At 45.0% G+C, this 17,552-nt stretch overlaps 1 protein-coding gene across 1 annotated transcript; it reads right to left on the bottom strand.

The window, feature by feature from the left end:
* Positions 1–1,592: 1,592 nt before the first annotated feature.
* Positions 1,593–14,745, bottom strand: MFSD3 (major facilitator superfamily domain containing 3). The gene is made up of 6 exons (XM_070748410.1): positions 14,486–14,745; positions 8,549–9,237; positions 7,217–7,364; positions 4,161–4,264; positions 2,776–2,885; positions 1,593–1,854 (listed from the first exon to the last, which is right to left on the bottom strand). Exons 1-6 carry the CDS (start codon positions 14,518–14,520, stop codon positions 1,702–1,704), a joined length of 1,239 nt encoding a protein of 412 aa, XP_070604511.1. The 5' UTR covers positions 14,521–14,745; the 3' UTR covers positions 1,593–1,701.
* Positions 14,746–17,552: the final 2,807 nt, after the last annotated feature.

Below are 17,552 nucleotides of genomic sequence, written 5' to 3'. Positions count from 1 at the left end.
TCTAATAGGCAAGCTTACCTTTGGCCCAGGTTATTTTTTAAACCAGGCACCCTTCTGAATTAAGGGAAAAGAGCCTCTGACCTTGTTTATTTTATTTTATTTTAATTTATTTGTCAAAACATGTACAGGACAACACGTATAGTATAAACAAAAGCAAAGGTAAATCCGGACAATAGGAAAGAGACAGTAGGCACAGTGGTGCGCTTATGCACGCCTCTTACAGACCTCAGGAATGGGGTGAGGACAACTGTAGACAGTCTAAGGTTAAAGTTTTTGGGGTTTGGGGAAGAAAGCAGAGTCAGGTGGTGCAGTCTTCTCTGTGGATTGTGCTGATTAAGCACTAATCAACCCTTTTTTTACTGCAAGCAGAAATGTAGACAGATCCCTCTGGGTGGACAACACTGAGAGGTGGGAGGTCTTTAACCTAGGCCCCAAAAAGGAAGGGAAGCTTTCACACATGCTTTATAAAGCTTATAAAGCTTATAAATCCTAGATGTCTCTAGGCTTGCTCAAATACACCATTTTCCCTCCATGGAGACCACCAATTAGAGAAAAGTAAAGAAAAAACAATGACTTTGTCAACTAACCAAAAATTCATGAAAGACTGACATGGGCCTCTTTCCCTAGAATTTAGGATTGGCTTTCCACTGGACTTTCAATTTTGCATTATTTATTTACTTGTTGTGCTTCTATGACGCCCAACTCCCAGAGGACTCTGGGCGGCATCCAACAAGTAAAAACAATTTTTTAAAAGCATAACTAAAAAACCCCCACCTACTAAAACATAACTACTTTCATTCATGGCTGGATCTAAATAGTAGTAGTGGTGAGTTCCTACCAGTGCATCTAATCGTGTGCAGCTGTGCAGCTGCGGCGCGTGAGTGCACGCTCGAGTGAAATTTTGCCTCCTGCACCTGTGCAGGTAGCAAATTTTGCACAGGGATGCATGTGTGCATGTATTTCAGCGAGGTTTTTTGTTTCCTTCTTACCTCCCTCCCCCTTTCCTAGCACTCTTATTTATTCCTTCCTTCCTTCCCATGCTCTATTCCTTCCTTCCTTCCTTCCTTCCTTCCTTCCTTCCTTCCTTCCTTCCTTCCTTCCTTCTCCCTCCCTCCCATTTTAACAATAGCTACTTTGCAGTGCTTTCCAGCCCACTGTAAGCCGTTTACAGAGTCAGCCAATTGCCCCCAACAACCTGGGTCCTCATTTTACCCACCTTGGAATAGCAATAACATTTAGACTTATATACCTCTTTACAGTGCTTTTCCAGCCCTCTCTAAGCGGTTTACAGAAAGCCTCTTGCCCCCAACAATCTGGGTCCTCATTTGACCCTCCTCGGAAGGATGGAAGGCTTGAGCCTGGTGAGATTCGATATGTCGTAAACTGCTGGCAGCCGGTGATCAGCAGAAGTAGTCTGCGGTACTGCACTCTAACCACTGGGCCCCCGAGGTGAAGGACGGAAGGCAACCTTGAACCACAAAGGAGAAGGATCTAGACTCTGCCCAGCAACCTCTCTTCCCCCTCCGACAGGAGAAGGATTCGGACTCCCCCTCCCAACCCCTTACCAAGGAGAACCGGCCAGGAAGCAGTAGGGCGAGGCAGTTGCTTTAATGAGAAATTGGGGACTTCCGCGGGCTTCTCTTTGAGGTGACACTTCTCTCTCTCTCTTTGGCCAGTGACAATGGCCGGAGCAATCCTGGCTCATACGGTGTACAGTACGGAGGCTAAGGAGAGGGCGATAAAGACGCCGAAGGTGTTTGGAAAACCCAGCCAGTCCACCAGGCTCCCTGAGATGGTGCTGAAAGCCACTTTACCCAGGACCTCGATAGCGGCCAGGAGGCTGTAGTGGGTGGCCTGTGGGGAGAAATTTGCCATTGGTCAGAAATGGGGCTGTAGGGGCCTCCTACTTGGGCTGGGGAGGGGTTGTGTGGTTATTTACAATACATAAGAACCTAAGAAGAGCCCTGCTGAATCAGGCCAAAGCCCATCGACTCCAGCATTCTGTGTCACACAGTGGCCCACCAAGTGTCCATGGGGATCTTGAGCAGAAAGAGAAGGCAAGACCCTCCCTTTCCCTCGACCCCCAACAAATGGGACACAAGGGAATCCTGCCTGTCTCAACCAACATAGAGGCGGCACATGGACATCTGTTTCAATAACCACTGATACTTGGCATCCATGAATCTGTCTAATCCTGCCTTGAAGCTCTCCAGGCTGACAGCTGTCACGGCCTCTTCTGGAAGGGAATTCCATCTACCAAGGACCCTCTGGGTGAAGAAATATTTCCCTTGATTTGTCCTCACTTTCTTACCTATGAGCTTTAGGGAGGGCCCCCTCGTCCTAGTATTGTGTGATAGAGAAAAGAATTTTCCTCTATCCACCTTTTCTATCCCATGCAGGATTTTATACACTTCGATCAAGTCACCCCTAAAACACCGTCTTTCAAGGCTGAAGAGACCAAGACGTTGATAGCTGGTATTTATTTCCATTTCTAAGCCGCCCTTCTCCGGAGACACCAAAAATTTGAAAAAGTCAGACATACCTGATTCTGCACATAACCAACTGCGGCAAGGTTCACATTTGCACAATAGTGGAAAAATGAAAATGTGCCGACAGAGGAAGATATAATAGAGAAAACAATAGCATGTATTATAGCACATATACTCTGTCTTTCCAAGTAGGGTTCTAACATTGGTTATAAGCCCAGTGTGGGATGCTAACAACCCCTGAGGTTCCATTGCGGGAAAGACTGGGACTCCGAACGGAAGGACTCACCTGGATCTTCTCGGGGGCCTTCTGGGTGCACAGCATCATCTTGCTGAAGACGAGGGTGGTGATCAGGCCTCCGATGAAGTGTTGGATGCACATGCTCAGCACTGCGGCCACTGCAATGAGAGGCCACACGGTCAGCCCAGGGGCAGCTTTGGATCAGGAAAGGGAGCCCCACCGCCCACCGGCCCACAGCAAGAAGACGGGACAGCGATGCAAGGTCAGGTATTGTTATTTGGTGGGCTTCCGATTAATTCCAATCTCCGGAAAATCACTTCTTATTTATAGAAACTCACTCTTTATTCAAACTCAAGCACGCATGAATGCAACAGTAGCATAGGAGCAGATTCTATCTCATTTTAGAGCCAGCTTTGATCAAGGTCCGGGCCATTGTGTATTGGACAAAATTAAATAAATAAATAAAAATAAATAAATAAAGAGCACCAAAGTCAGTCTTTATCTACATACCTTAGATAACACTCATTCATTTAACATAGAAACATAGAAGATTGATGGCAGAAAAAGACCTCATGGTCCATCTAGCCTGCCCTTAATACTATTTCCTGTATTTTATCTTAGGATGGATCTATGTTTATCCCAGGCTTGTTTCAATTCAGTTCCTGTGGATTTACCAACCATGTCTGCTGGAAGTTTGTTCCAAGCATCTACTACTCATTCAGTAAAATGAACCTGGGTGTTTGCCCAGGTTCACCTGGCGCACCAGTTGCGGCCCTATTTGAACCTGGAGTCACTGCTCACAGTCACTCATGCCCTCATCACCTCAAGGCTCGGCTACTGTAACACTCTCTACATGGGGCTACTTTGAAAAGTGTTCGGAAACTTTAGATCGTGCAGAATGCAGCTGCGAGAGCAGTCATGGGCTTCCCCAGGTATGCCCATGTTATACCAACACTCCGCAGTCTGCACTGGTTGTCAATCAGTTTCCGGTCACAATTCAAAGTGTTGGTTATGACCTATAAAGTCTTTCATGGCATTGGACCAGAATATCTCCAGGACCGCCTTCTGCCGCACGAATCCCAGCGACCGGTTAGGTCCCACAGAGTTGGCCTTCTCCGGGTCCCGTCGATGAAACAATGTCGTCTGCTGGGACCCAGGGGAGAGCCTTCTCTGTAGCGGCCCCGACCCTCTGGAACCAACTCCCCCCTGAGATTAGAATTGCCCCCACCCTCCTTGCCTTTCGTAAACTCCTTAAAACCCACCTCTGCCACCATTTTTACTTTTTACTTATGTTATGTTTATACAACTACTATCCTATACATGTTTAACAAATAAATAAAGGAATAAGTGGAGACTCCTCCGTGCCGAAGCCTCCCCGATCTGAAGCCAGCGGGCCAACGGCTACTGCCCAGGGAGTGGACCACCTGACTCACCTTCAAAGGCCGCTGTGTGGTCAGTGTAGGTGATCATCACCCAGGTCTGGAAAAGAAGGTTGCAGAAGCGAACGAGCAGCAAGGTTTGCAGAGACTCGGAATTCCTGGTGGGGGAGGGAAGAAGGTCGGAGAGGTCAGAATGGAACCGGACGAGCGTCCAAGGACATCCAGAGTTTGCAGGCGCAGAAGTAAAAATTCTTGCCGGAACATGGACGGATCTGCCTCTTCGCGCACGATTTCGCTATCTGCATGGGCGCAGCAGCATAACTCTGGCGAAATTCACAGGACCTCCAGAGCCGCGGAGGCGAGCCCGATTAGGGGTTCCGGCTTTATTACAAGTTTAATAAATTATTATTATTAATTAGTAGCCCAACACTGTCTGTGTGACTATGCTGTAGAACTGTGTATTCAAATGATGGTTTAATGTGTATTTTGTAAGTAAGACTTATAGTATTGTTTAATGTATTGAGAGAGTTCAGTGGATTTCAAGCTGGCTGAAGCGCAGACATCAGAGAGTTGTTGTTAACGGCGAGTATTCTGAGCAGAGTCAGGTTACAAGCGGTGTGCCACAAGGGTCTGTTCTGGGTCCTATTCTTTTTAATACGTTTGTGAGTGACATAGGGGAAGGTTTGGTAGGGAAGGTTTGCCTATTTGCTGATGACTCTAAAGTGTGCAAGAGGGTTGATATTCCTGGAGGGGTCTGTAATATGGTAAATGATTTAGCTTTACTAGATAAATGGTCAAAGCAATGGAAACTGCAGTTTAATGTTTCCAAATGTAAAATAATGCACTTGGGGGAAAGGAATCCTCAATCTGAGTATTGCATTGGCAGTTCTGTGTTAGCAAAAAGTTCAGAAGAGAAGGATTTAGGGGTAGTGATTTCTGACAGTCTCAAAATGGGTGAGCAGTGTGGTCGGGCGGTAGGAAAAGCAAGTAGGATGCTTGGCTGCATAGCTAGAGGTATAACAAGCAGGAAGAGGGAGATTGTGATCCCCTTATATAGAGCGCTGGTGAGACCACATTTGGAATACTGTGTTCAGTTCTGGAGACTTCACTTACAAAAAGATATTGACAAAATTGAACGGGTCCAAAGATGGGCTACAAAAATGGTGGAAGGTCTTAAGCATAAAACCTATCAGGAAAGACTTCATGAACTCAATCTTTAGAGTCTGGAGGACAGAAGGGAAAGGGGGGACATGATCGAAACATTTAAATATGTTAAAGGCTTAAATAAGGTTCAGGAGGGAAGTGTTTTTAATAGGAAAGTGAACACAAGAACAAGGGGACACAATCTGAAGTTAGTTGGGGGAAAGATCAAAAGCAACGTGAGAAAATAGAATTTGACTGAAAGAGTAGTAGATCCTTGGAACAAACTTCCAGCAGACGTGGTAGATAAATCCACAGTAACTGAATTTAAACATGCCCTGGATAAACATATATCTATCCTAAGATAAAATACAGGAAATAGTATAAGGGCAGACTAGATGGACCATGAGGTCTTTCTCTGCCATCAGTCTTCTATGTTTCTATGTTTCTATAATATTGTATATGTATTGAGAGGATTGGCTGATATAATTGTGTGTGACTAGGATTGTTCTTGATGAAGCTATTTGCCAAAGTCAATAACATTCATACACTTAAATGTATCTGGTTGGTTATTCGAATTATTATTCATATCTCTTAACAGCTGGATGCCTTCCATCTGCACATTTCCTCTGTGCATCCTTGGTAACTCAAAGGTTACTGTGGACATTCTGTAACACTTAACAAAGGCTACAAGGGACTGTATATAAACAGTGAGCCAAGCCCACTCCTTTCTAGAACTGTTGGTGTTACCTAGGCAGGTAATGAAATGTCTGCAAGAAAACAGCCAAGCCCAGGGAGTAAGCAGCCGCTCAGAGTCTGTTTTGGAGTGAGTGGCATATAGAATAGAATAGAATAGAATAGAATTTTATTGGCCAAGTGTGATTGGACACATAAGGAATTTGTCTTGATGCAGATGCTCTCAGCGTATATAAAAGAAAAAGATACATTTGTCATATAAATATAAATGCAACATATAAACATATACATAAGTAAACCAAGGACCCCTCGTGTCAACCCAGAGCTTATAAATACAGTGGTACCTCTACTTATGAACTTAATTCGTTCCGTGACCAGGTTCTTAAGTTGAAAAATTTGTAAGAAGAAGCAATTTTTCCCATAGGAATCAATGTAAAAGCAAATAATGCGGGCGATGGGGGAAACCACAGGGAGGGTGGAGGCCCTGTTTCCTCCCAGGAGATTCCTAAAGAGGCCCCACGGAGGCTTCTCCCTGCCTTTTCCGGCCCTGTTTCCTCCCAGAAGATTCCTAGAGGCCCCACGGAGGCTTCTCCCTGGCCTGTTTCCTCCCAGGAGATTCGTAGAGGCCTCACGGAGGCTTCTTCCTGCCTTTTCCGGCTCTGTTTCCTCCCAGGAGATTCCTAGAGGCCCCACGGAGGCTTCTCACTGCCTTTTCTGGCCCTGTTTCCTCCCAGGAGCTTCCTAGAGAGGCCCCATGGAGGCTTCTCCCTGCCTTTTCCGGCCCTGTTTCCTCCCAGGAGCTTCCTAGAGAGGCCCCACGGAGGCTTCTCCCTGCCTTTTCCAGTTACAGTTTCGGAGGCTCTGGTTTGTAAGCAGAAAATGGTTCTTGAGAAGAGGCAAGAAAGCTTGTACACCTGGTTCATATCTAGAAAAGCTTAGTAAGTAGAGGCATTCTTAGGTAGAGGTACCACTGCATTCTCCTTTATTGGAAAAGAGAGATTAGACCTGCTGAATATTCCTCCTCCCTCGTGGGAAATTGACAAAAAATAAGAGGGGGGGTGTATAGTTTAAGAAAGGAAAAGATTCCACCTCCCTTCTAGGGATGCTGGATTCTAAATCCCAGGATCCCGGAGAAAAAGAGAGACAGAGAAAGAAAGAAAGAAAGAAAGAAAGAAAGAAAGAAAGAAAGAAAGAAAGAAGGAAGGAAGGAAGGAAGGAAGGAAGGAAGGAAGGAAAGAATAGAGAAAGAGAGAAAAGACTCTCCATCCTTTTACCTGCTGTCCGATATCAGGTTGCCCCCCATGGAAGAGCCGGCAATGGAAAAGGCGGTGGCCACAATCCCATTCCAGAAGCCCAGCTTCTGGGGAGAGAAGCTGTGGTCGAGGAGGAAGAGGGGGAACATGGAAAGCGACCCCTGTTCACCTGCGGAGAGAACGGAGGTTCAGTTCCTGGCGAGGCACCTGAAGAAGGCCACACAAGGAAGGGCGGATGGAAACGGATCCAGGAGAGATTCCGGGACCGCCTTCTGCCGTACGAGTCCCAGTGACCGGTGAAGTCCCAGAGTCGGCCTTCTCCAGGTCCCGTCAACTAGACAATGTCGTTTGGCAGGGCCTAGGGGGAGAGCCTTCTCTGTGGGGGGGCCGGCCCCCTGGAATCAACTCCCCTTGGAGATCTGCACTGCCCTCCTCGCCTTCTGCAAGATTCTGAAGACACATCTATGCCACCAGGCTTGGGGCCATTAGACCCTCGCCCCCAGGCCGATGAGTGTAGTAAGTCTTGCTGTGTGAATGGGAATGAATAATTTTAAATGATATTAGAGTTTTTAAAGTTTTTTAGCTATATGAATTGGATTTTTTTAGACATGTATATTGTATTATTATTACTATTACTATTATTATTATTATTATTTATTAGATTTGTATACTGCCCCTCTCCGAAGACTTGGGGCGGCTCACAACAATAATAACAAGTGACAAATCCAATATTTAAAAAACATCTAAAAACCCATCATTAAAGCCATATAAACTATATAAGCCTGGGGATATCTCAATTTCCCCATACCTGGCGACATAGGTGGCTCTTCAATAACTTATGACAGGCGAGGAGGGTGGGGACAGTTCTAATCTCTGGGGGGAGCTGGTTCCAGAGGGTTGGGGCCGCCACAGAGAAGGTTCTTCCCCTGGGCCCCGCCAGATGACATTGTATAGTCGACGGGACCAGGAGAAGGCCAACTCTGTGTGACCTAACCGGTCGCTGGGATTCGTGCGGCAGAAGGTGGTCCTGGAGATATTCTGGTCCGATGCCATGAAGGGCTTTATAGGTCATAACCAACACTTTGAATTGTGACCGGAAACTGATCAGCAGCCAGTGAAGGCCGCGGAGTGTTGATGAAACGTGGGCGAATCTAGGAAGCCCCACAACGGCTCTCGCGGCCACATTCTGCACGATCTGAAGTTTCCAAACACTCTTCAAAGGTAGCCCCATGCAGAGAGCATTGCAGTAGTCGAACCTCGAGGTGATGAGGGCGTGAGTGACCGTGAGCAGTGACTCCCGGTCCAAGTAGGGTCGCAAATGGAGGGAATTTGTTCAGAATGGAGGAAACTTACCCAACTTGTAGATGAAGACTAAGCCAGCGGTCCACAGCGTGTCCGGCACGAGGAGGAGGTCATAAACGAAACCCTGAAGGGTCACGCTGCCCTCCTTGGCTTGGCTGTCCAGAGGAGGGGACCTCAGGTGAAAGGTGTAGGTGAACCCGATGGCCACCATGTAGATTACGGCCAGGTAGACGAAGAGGGGTCCCCAGCCCAGGTGATGGAGGAAAGTCAGCAGGCCCCCTCCGGCCAGGACGGAGCCCAGTTTGTAAGCCACCACCTGGATGCTGTTCCCGAAGCCCACCTCCCTCGGCGCCAACATCTGGATGGCGATCCCATCGGCCGCCACGTCCTGGACGGAAGCGAAGAGGTTCATGAGCAGCAGGACGAGGGCCACGCTGAAGAAATCGGCCTCGGGGCTCAAGAAGGAACAAGCCAGGCAGGTGAGGGCCAAGCCGGACATGGTGAGGACCAGCCAGGCCTTTTTGGAGAAATACCAGTCCACGAAGGGGGCCCAGAAGACTTTGAGGAACCATGGCAGGTAGAGCAGCTTTGCCAGGCTGATCTTGGTGAAGGAGAGGCCCACCGTGCGGAAGTAGATGGGCAGCAGCCCCGACTGCAGCCCGTAAGGGATCCCCTGCACGAAATACAGCAGGAAGAGCAAGCAGTATTTCACGTTCATCCTTCTTCGGCTTCCGTCCACCCTGCAGGGGGAGAGAGAGAGAGAGAAAGAAAGCGAGGGAGGGAGGGAGAAAGAAAGAAGGAAAGAAAGAAAGAAGGAAAGAAAGGAAGAAAGAAAGAGAGAGAGAGAGAGAAAGGATGAGAAAGAAGAAAGAAAGAGAGAGAAAGGATGAGAGAAAGAAGAAAGAAAGAAACAAAGAGAGAGTGAAAGAAAGAAGGAAGAAAAAAGAAAGAAAGAAAGAAAGGGGGAAAGGAAGAAAGAAAGACAAAGAGAGAAAAAAAGAAGGAAAGAAAGGAAGAAAGAAAGAAAGAAATGGAGAGCAGGAGGAAGAAATGGAGAGGGAGAAAGAAAGAAGAAAGAAAGAAACAAAGAGAGAGAGAGAAAAAAGAAAGAAGGAAGGAAAGAAAAAAAGAAAGAAACGAAGAGAGAGAGAAAGAAAGAAAAAAGAAAGAAAGAAGGAAGGAAGGAAGGAAAGAAAGAAATAGAGAGAGGGAGAAAGAAATGGAGAGAGGGAGAAAGAAAGAAAGAAGAAAGAAACAAAGAGAGAGAGAAAAAAGAAAAAAGAAGGAAAGAAAGAAAGAAAGAGGGGGAGAGGAAGAAGGAAAGAAAGAAAGACGAAGAGAGAAAAAAAGAAGAAAGGAAGGAAAAGAAAGAGAGGGAGAGGAAGAGAGGGAGGGAGAAAGAGAGGGAGGGAGAAAGAAAGAGAAAGAGAGAGAGAGAGAGAGGCTGAGAAGGTTCCTCGAATTACAACCGTCATGGAACCTCCTTCTTAAATACAGATTACAAAATACTAGCAGCAATAATGGCCGAAAGCCTTTTAAAAATTTAAATCAGTTTATTCACTCAGACCGGAATGGCTTTTTGCCTTTCGACACATAAGAAATAATACCAGAATAATATTAAACTCCATTGAATATTACAATACCCACATAGATAAACAAACAGCATTTATTTTTATTGATGCCCAAAAAGTCTTTGACAACCTTAATTGGCAATATTTTATTGCACAACTAAAGAACATGCAATTTGGCAAAAAAACTATTGGGTTAATTGTAATTATTGGGTTTTATTATTTATTGGGTTAAGTAATAATAATTAATAATAATTATTATTATTACTTTTGCAGTTTGTTCATCATATGTATATATAATGAACAAACTGCAAAAGTAATAATAAACAATGATATGACTCATAAAATAAATATTTAAAAAGAGGTATGACAAGGCTGCCCATTAGCTCCATTGATTTTCATACTAGGTTTGCAATGTCTGCTGAGGAATGAAAGAAACAAGCATGGGATAAAAAGATTCAAAGTCAAAAAAAAGGAGTTGTAAACTCCAAGCATTCACGGACAATATGGAATTCCTTATTGAATACCCCTTAGAGGTAGGTCCAATCTTAAGAATTTGAAAAATTTTACAGTGCAGCGAGCCTAAAATTTACAAAGAAAAAAACCAAAATTAATAACAAAAAATATGACACCAAAACAAAATACCAAATTAGAAAATATATACTGCTCAAAAAAATAAAGGGAACCCTTAAACAACACAATATAACTCCAAGTCAATCAAACTTCTGTGAAATCAAACTGTCCACTTAGGAAGCAACACTGATTGCCAATCGATTTCACATTTTGTCAGCACATTCAACTTTGTACGGAATAAAGTATTCAATGAGAATATTTTATTCATTCAGATCTAGGATGTGTTATTTGAGGGTTCCCTTTATTTTTTTGAGCAGTGTAGGCATAAAGATAGGCAAAAAAGTAAAAATATCTAGGACTTTACCTCTCCGTGAACCCCAGCTCTCTAAAGAAGGACAATTACAAAAACGTAAGTCCAGAATATAAGCAGAGACCTCGATAGGTAGGCAAAATTGCAACAATCAAAACAAATGTTTTACCCAAAATCTTATTTTTATTCCAGGTCACCCCAATAAGACTGAATAAATCATTTTTTGTAAATTTAAATAAAATAAGATGGGTGATGGGAACAATGAGAAGATTAATAGTAGTGCAGACTCAGTAAATAGTTTGACAGTGTTGAGGGAATTATTTGTTTAGCAGAGTGATGGCGTTTGGGAAAAAACTCTTCTTGTGTTTACCTGTCTTGGTGTGCGGTGCTCTGTAGCGACATTTTGAGGGCGGGAGTTGAAACAGTATACAGTGATACCTCATCTTACAAACGCCTCGTCATACAAACTTTTCAAGATACAAACCCGGGGTTTAAGATTTTTTTGCCTCTTCTTACAAACTATTTTCATCTTACAAACCCACCGCCGCCGCTGGGATGCCCCGCCTCTGGACTTCTGTTGCCAGCAAAGCACCTATTTTTGCGCTGCTGGGATTCCCCTGACGCTCCCCTCCATGGGAGACCCCACCTACGGACTTCCGTGTTTTTGTGATGCTGCAGGGAAATCCCAGCAGAGGAATCCCAGCAGCGCAAAAACGGGCGCTTCGCTGGCAACGGAAGTCCGGAGGTGGGGTTTCCCAGCGAGGGGAGCCTCAGTGAAATCGCAGCATCGCAAACACACAGAGGTCCAGAGGTGGGGTTTTGAGGACTTCAGTGTTTTTGCGATGCTGCTGATGCTCCCTTTGCTGGGAAACCCCACCTCCGGACTTCCGTTGCCAGTGAAGCACTCGTTTTTGCGATGCTGGGATTCCCCTGCAGCATCACAAAAACACGGAAGTCCGGAGGTGGGGTTTCCCATGGAGGGGAGCCTCAGGGGAATCCCAGCAGCGCAAAAACGGGCGCTTCGGCTGGCAAAAGGGGTGAGTTTTGGGCTTGCACGCATTAATCGCTTTTCCATTGATTCCTATGGGAAACATTGTTTCGTCTTACAAACTTTTCACCTTAAGAACCTCGTCCTGGAACCAATTAAGTTTGTAAGACGAGGTATCACTGTACAGTACAATTAAATGCCATCCTAAATAGCTTTCACAACATCCCAGCAAATGAAGAAAACACACACACACACACGGTCAAATGATAAAGGTTCAGTCGCTTGGCAGGTGACTCATGATTACGACGTGTTCAGTGGGGTCGTGGTGAACCTTCTGACAGGTTATGTCAGCTGTCATTCACTTAACGACAGGGGCAAGAAACATAGAAGATTGAGGGCAGAAAAAGCCCTCCTGGTCCATCTAGTCTGCCCTTATACTCTTCCTGTATTTTACCTTAGGATGGATATACAGTATCAATATATTTTTGTAGGTGGGGTCTCCAGTTTATTTAATCCAATTAAATAAATAAAATCTAGTCCACCCTTATAACTTATAGTTTCCTGTATTTTATCTTAGGATGGATCTATGTTTATCCCAGGCATGTTTAAATTCAGTTACTGTGGATTTACCAACCACGTCTGCTGGAAGTTTGTTCCAAGCATCTACTACTCTTTCAATCAAATAATATTTTCTCACGTTGCTTCTGATCCTTCCCCCAACTAACTTATTTAACCCTTTAACACATGTAAATGTTTTGATCATGTCCCCCCTTTTCCTTCTGTCCTCCAGACCAGTGTTTTTCAACCAGTGTGCTGCGGCACAATAGTGTGCCGCGAAACATGGTCAGGTGTGCCGCAAAGCTCAGCTTCCAAGACCGGAAGCTGAGCTTCATTCTTCGCGCCTCCTTTTTCCCACCTTCCTTCTTTGGGGCCCAGCAGGAGAGCTGGAGCTTCCCTGGCGTTGGCGGCAAGTGTCCTTTGGGTTCCGGCAGGAGGGCACCGGCAGCGGGAGCAGGAGGGCGCCATCAGCAGTGGCACCAGGTAGTAGTAGGCGGTGAGCAAGAGCTCCAGGGCGGAGGCACTGGCAGCACTCCGCCCAGCTGGAGCTTCCCTGGCGGGGGTGGCAACCAGTGTCCTTTGTGGCCCAGCGGGAGGGCACTGGCAGTGGGAGTGAGAGGGTGCCGGCTGCAGCGGCCCCAGGCAGTCGCCGGGTGATGGCGGCGGCGAGAGGGAGCTCCAGGGTGGAGGCACCAACGGTGGTGGTTGGACGTGTTGCTGGACGCCGTACATGCTGGCGCTGTGGGACTGGAACTGGCCCGCTGGCTGGGCCAGAGGTGCCAGCCCCATGCCCATGACCAGCGCAGCGCCAGGCTATACGGTGTCCAGCAACACGTCCAGCTGCCGCCGTCAGGGCTCCCGCTCGCAGTCAACCGCTCTTCTGCCACCCCTGGCTACTGCCCAATGCCGCTGTTGTGGCGTGGCGTAACGAGAGAGAAAGAGAGAGAGAGAAAGAGAGAGAGAAAGAGAGATAGCAAGAGAGACAGAGAAAGAGAGAAAGAAAGCAAGAGAGAGCAAGAGAGGGGGAAGGAGGGCGAGAGAAAGACATAAAGGAAGGGAAGGAGGGAGAGAGAAAGAGAGCAAAAAAGAGAGGAAGGGAGAAAGAAAGAGGGACGGAGAGAGAAAGAAGGGAAGGAAGAGAAAGAGGGAAGGAGAAAGAAATAGAGCGAAAGGGAGGAAGAGAAAGATTTTTTTTGTCCAAACTTTTTTTTAGCCCCCCACCTCCCGCTCAATGTTCCCCAGGATTTTGAAAATATGAATAATGTGCCGCAGCTCAAAAAAGGTTGGGAAACACTGCTCCAGACTATTCAGATTGAGTTCATGAAGTCTTTCCTGATACGTTTTATGCTTAAGACCTTCCACCATTCTTGTAGCCCGTCTTTGGACCCCTTCAATTTTATCCATCATTTTTTGTAGGTGAGGTCTCCAGAACTGGACACAGTATGTGGTTTCACGTGGTCTCACCAGTGCTCTATACAGCAGGATCACAATCCCCCTCTTCCTGCTTGATATACCTCTAGGTATGCAGCCAAGCATTCTACTCTGAGGAGTCTGCAGAGGGGCGTGGCATACAAATCTAATTAATAATAATAATAACAACAATTATTATTATTATTATTATTATTATTATTATTATTATTATTATTGTTATTATTATTACTACTCGCTTTAAGAAAGGTCGCAACATGGGCCAATAATCAATGAAATCTTGCTTAGCCACAGAAATGTTGGGATTGATTGTGGTCGCTAAGTGAGGACCACCTGTATTTAAAACTGGGTTGTTCCCAAACTGGGCATTTTGAAGAGGGGGACCCTTCAAACTCCCAGAATTCCCCAGCCAACTTTGCTGGGAATTCTGGGAGATGAAGTCCCCCCCCGCTTAAAATTTCCCAGTTTGAAAGAACAACTTTTAACTTTAACTTAAAAAAATAACCTTGAAACAATTCTGCCTGGCGGGGCTGGGGTCGCATTGAGCCTGCGGAACTCCTTACCACTGGAGAGGCGGCCGCTCAGCTGACGTCCCCATGGGAGGAGCGGGCCCCACTTGGAGAGAAAGGCCCTCAGGGGCTGCTGCTTAGGGCCGGCTAGGCCCGCTTCCCCAACCCGGAGCCCCTTCCAGGCACCCCATGCCCTTCGCCGCCCGGCGTTGCCACGGCAACTCCACTCCACGACCCCCTTTTCCGCGCTGCAACCGGCAGAGGGCGCTGGGCGGAGGAAAGCGGCCTTCTTGATCATAAAGAAAGCGGAAATGACGTCAGAAAATAGCTGGAACGGAAGAGTAGATCCTGTAGACATAGATTGTCGCCCACGTTGATTCATTCAAGCTGACTTGGCTGGTGGGAAGCTGGAGGAGGAAAGAGGGGCGGAGCTCTGGCAGCGTCCCGTTGGCCTCTTCTGGCCCTAAAGGGACGCTCTGGGCTTCACCTCTCTATGTTGACTGTTCCTTTTGAGCGGAGGCGCACCGGAAGAGGCGGGCAGAAAGCCGGCCCTCGTGGGCTGCGTAAAGACACTACGCATTCCCTTCTCCGGCGGGGGAATAATTCCGGGAACGATGGTTCCGTCCCAGCGTTCTCTTCCGCTACCAGAGGCAACGTACATTATACATACATCATACATCCAACATACACATCAATATGAACCGAACATAATATTAGTAAAAAGAAAATCACCATAAATATCTTGCTTAGAGCCTTAGACCATCTAAATATCAATGTCTGCCAGTCTGCACTTCTATCTTCTATCACTCAACCTTCCTTTCCCTCTTTCTCTCCTTTTTCTACTTTCTTTGACTCTCTCGTCCCCTTCCTTCTCTAACTTCTCCGCTCTCTTTCTCCTACCTTTCTTTTTCTTTTTAAATATTTTTATTAATTTTCCACTTTAAAAAAAAATAGTACAGAAGAAAATCAAAGACTATTAAATTAATAGTATATACTGTACAAATATTAGCGTTATATTAGCATTAAAGTCACTATATTTATATTATATTAATTATACACCAGACTATAATTTCTCTCAAGTAAATAAATTAGTATATGCTTTTTTCCATTAAATTAATTTCATATATACTAATGATTTATCGTGCAGGTCATATTGCCCCCCCCCCAATAGTAAAGTCTAGATTTTATTTATTACATACTTCAAAATATTTAAAAAAGTAAAAATAATAAACAAGATTAAAAGAACTATAAGGCAAAAAACTAAGCTACCTGTACCTTCCTTTATCTTAACACATCTCTCCTCCTCCCTTTCTTAACCCTTCTCTGAGTGAACTTTCTACAATACTGAAATTCCTTTATTGTAACAGACTGTTTCTTAATCTCTTATCACCTTGCCAAAGCTTTTATTGTTAAATCATTATTTTAATCTAAAATAAATTGCCATGGATGTACAACTTTAAATCAGTGCTACCTCCCCACTATTCTTGTCACTTGAGTTTAAAATATTTCTAATCCCCTATTTTTGATATTTACTCAAATCTTTTCCCTACTTCAGTTTCTTATCTAACCATGCATAAAAATTCATATTTTATAATATTCAGAATCTTCTTTATCTTCAGTCTTCTTTGTCAATCTGTTCATTTCTGCGCACTCTGATATCTTTTTTTATCACTCCCCCTTCCCAGGATACCAACTTCAACTTCCATTATTGGGCATATGCTAATTGTGCCGCAGCCACCACAGGGATAATCAAATATATTTCTTCTTTTTTTAATTTCGCTGACAAAATTCCCAATAGAAATGTGTCTGGTTTATATTTACTTATTATTGACTTAGAATCTGAACAAGTAAGAGACTATGATAAAATGAATGAGACATGTTGGACATATGACAGAATTGGAAAAAATGGCAGAACTTTGGGGAAGGAATTATAAAATGACTATGGCCATGGCTTACAAAAAAAATTGTATAAAGAGTTTTATATTGTATTGGTGGTTATTGAAATGGATGTCCAAGTGCCGCCTCTCTGTTCGTTGAGGCAGGCAGGGTTCCCCTGGGTATCATTTGTTGGGGGTCAGGGGAAAGGGGGGGGGGTTGCCTTCTCTTTCTGCTCAAGATCCCCATGGACAATTGGTGGGCCACTGTGGGACACAGAATGCTGGACTCGAGGGGCTTTGGCCTCATTCACCATGGCTATTCTTAGGTTCTTATAGGTGGCATATGCACCAGAGAGAATAGCGAGAATGACTAAAGATAATTTTATAAAATGTTGGAAATGCAAGCAAATCCCAGGTACTTTTTATCATAGGCTGCACTGAAGCTAAAGAATATTGGACTATGTGCAGTTGTGTCTGACCCATCGCGAAAAGTCCACTTTAGGAAGAAATCGACTTACCAGGAACCGGCTTGACAGTGAAACCCATGGTTAAGGGGTTGGGGCTGTTTTAGGAATGCTTTAATTCGTGTATTGAGCAGGGGGTTGGGCTCCATGACCTCAAGGGCCCCTTACAGCCCTCAGATTCTGGGATTCAGAGGATATATCAAGGAATGAGTCTACCCACTCTCCGCCTTCTGGCACCGTTTTATACAAACATCCCACTCAAATGAAAAACATAAAACTTATTTTAAAACTTCATGCTGCTTATATAGTAAAGAACAAAGGAAGCAAAAATGATTTGTTAGATTAAGTTTAAAAAATCCACCTTTTATTTAAATTCAAGTTCTGCCAGAGAATCCTGTAGTGCAGTAGAAAAAACGTTCTCCTTTTTCCTTAGAGGCATTTACTCAACACTGCTTGGTGTAGGTGAGCACAATGTATTCTTGTCCAGTTCAAATGTCAGAAGCCAAATCACGACTTCAGAAAAAGGAGCTACTTGATCTTTAAAAAAATATTGAAGATTATAAATCAAAGTCTTATCCCAGGGGTCTTCAAACTTGGCAACTTTTAAGACTTGGAACTTCAACTCCCAGAATTCTCCAGCCAGAAGGCCACAAATCATAATGCTGCCAGATTTGGGGACCTCTGCCTTATCCACTCCCTAAATCCTCGGTCCACCCCCATCATTGCCAGAATTCTGGAAGGGAAAGCGACAATGTGCAGGATGATTTTGCCAAATATATA

Source organism: Erythrolamprus reginae, chromosome 3, assembly GCF_031021105.1.
Source record: "Erythrolamprus reginae isolate rEryReg1 chromosome 3, rEryReg1.hap1, whole genome shotgun sequence".
In the NCBI taxonomy this organism is placed as follows: Eukaryota; Metazoa; Chordata; class Lepidosauria; order Squamata; family Dipsadidae; genus Erythrolamprus; species Erythrolamprus reginae.
The sequence above is the reverse complement of the archived record's forward strand: the minus strand, read 5'-3'. Positions and strand labels throughout refer to the sequence as shown.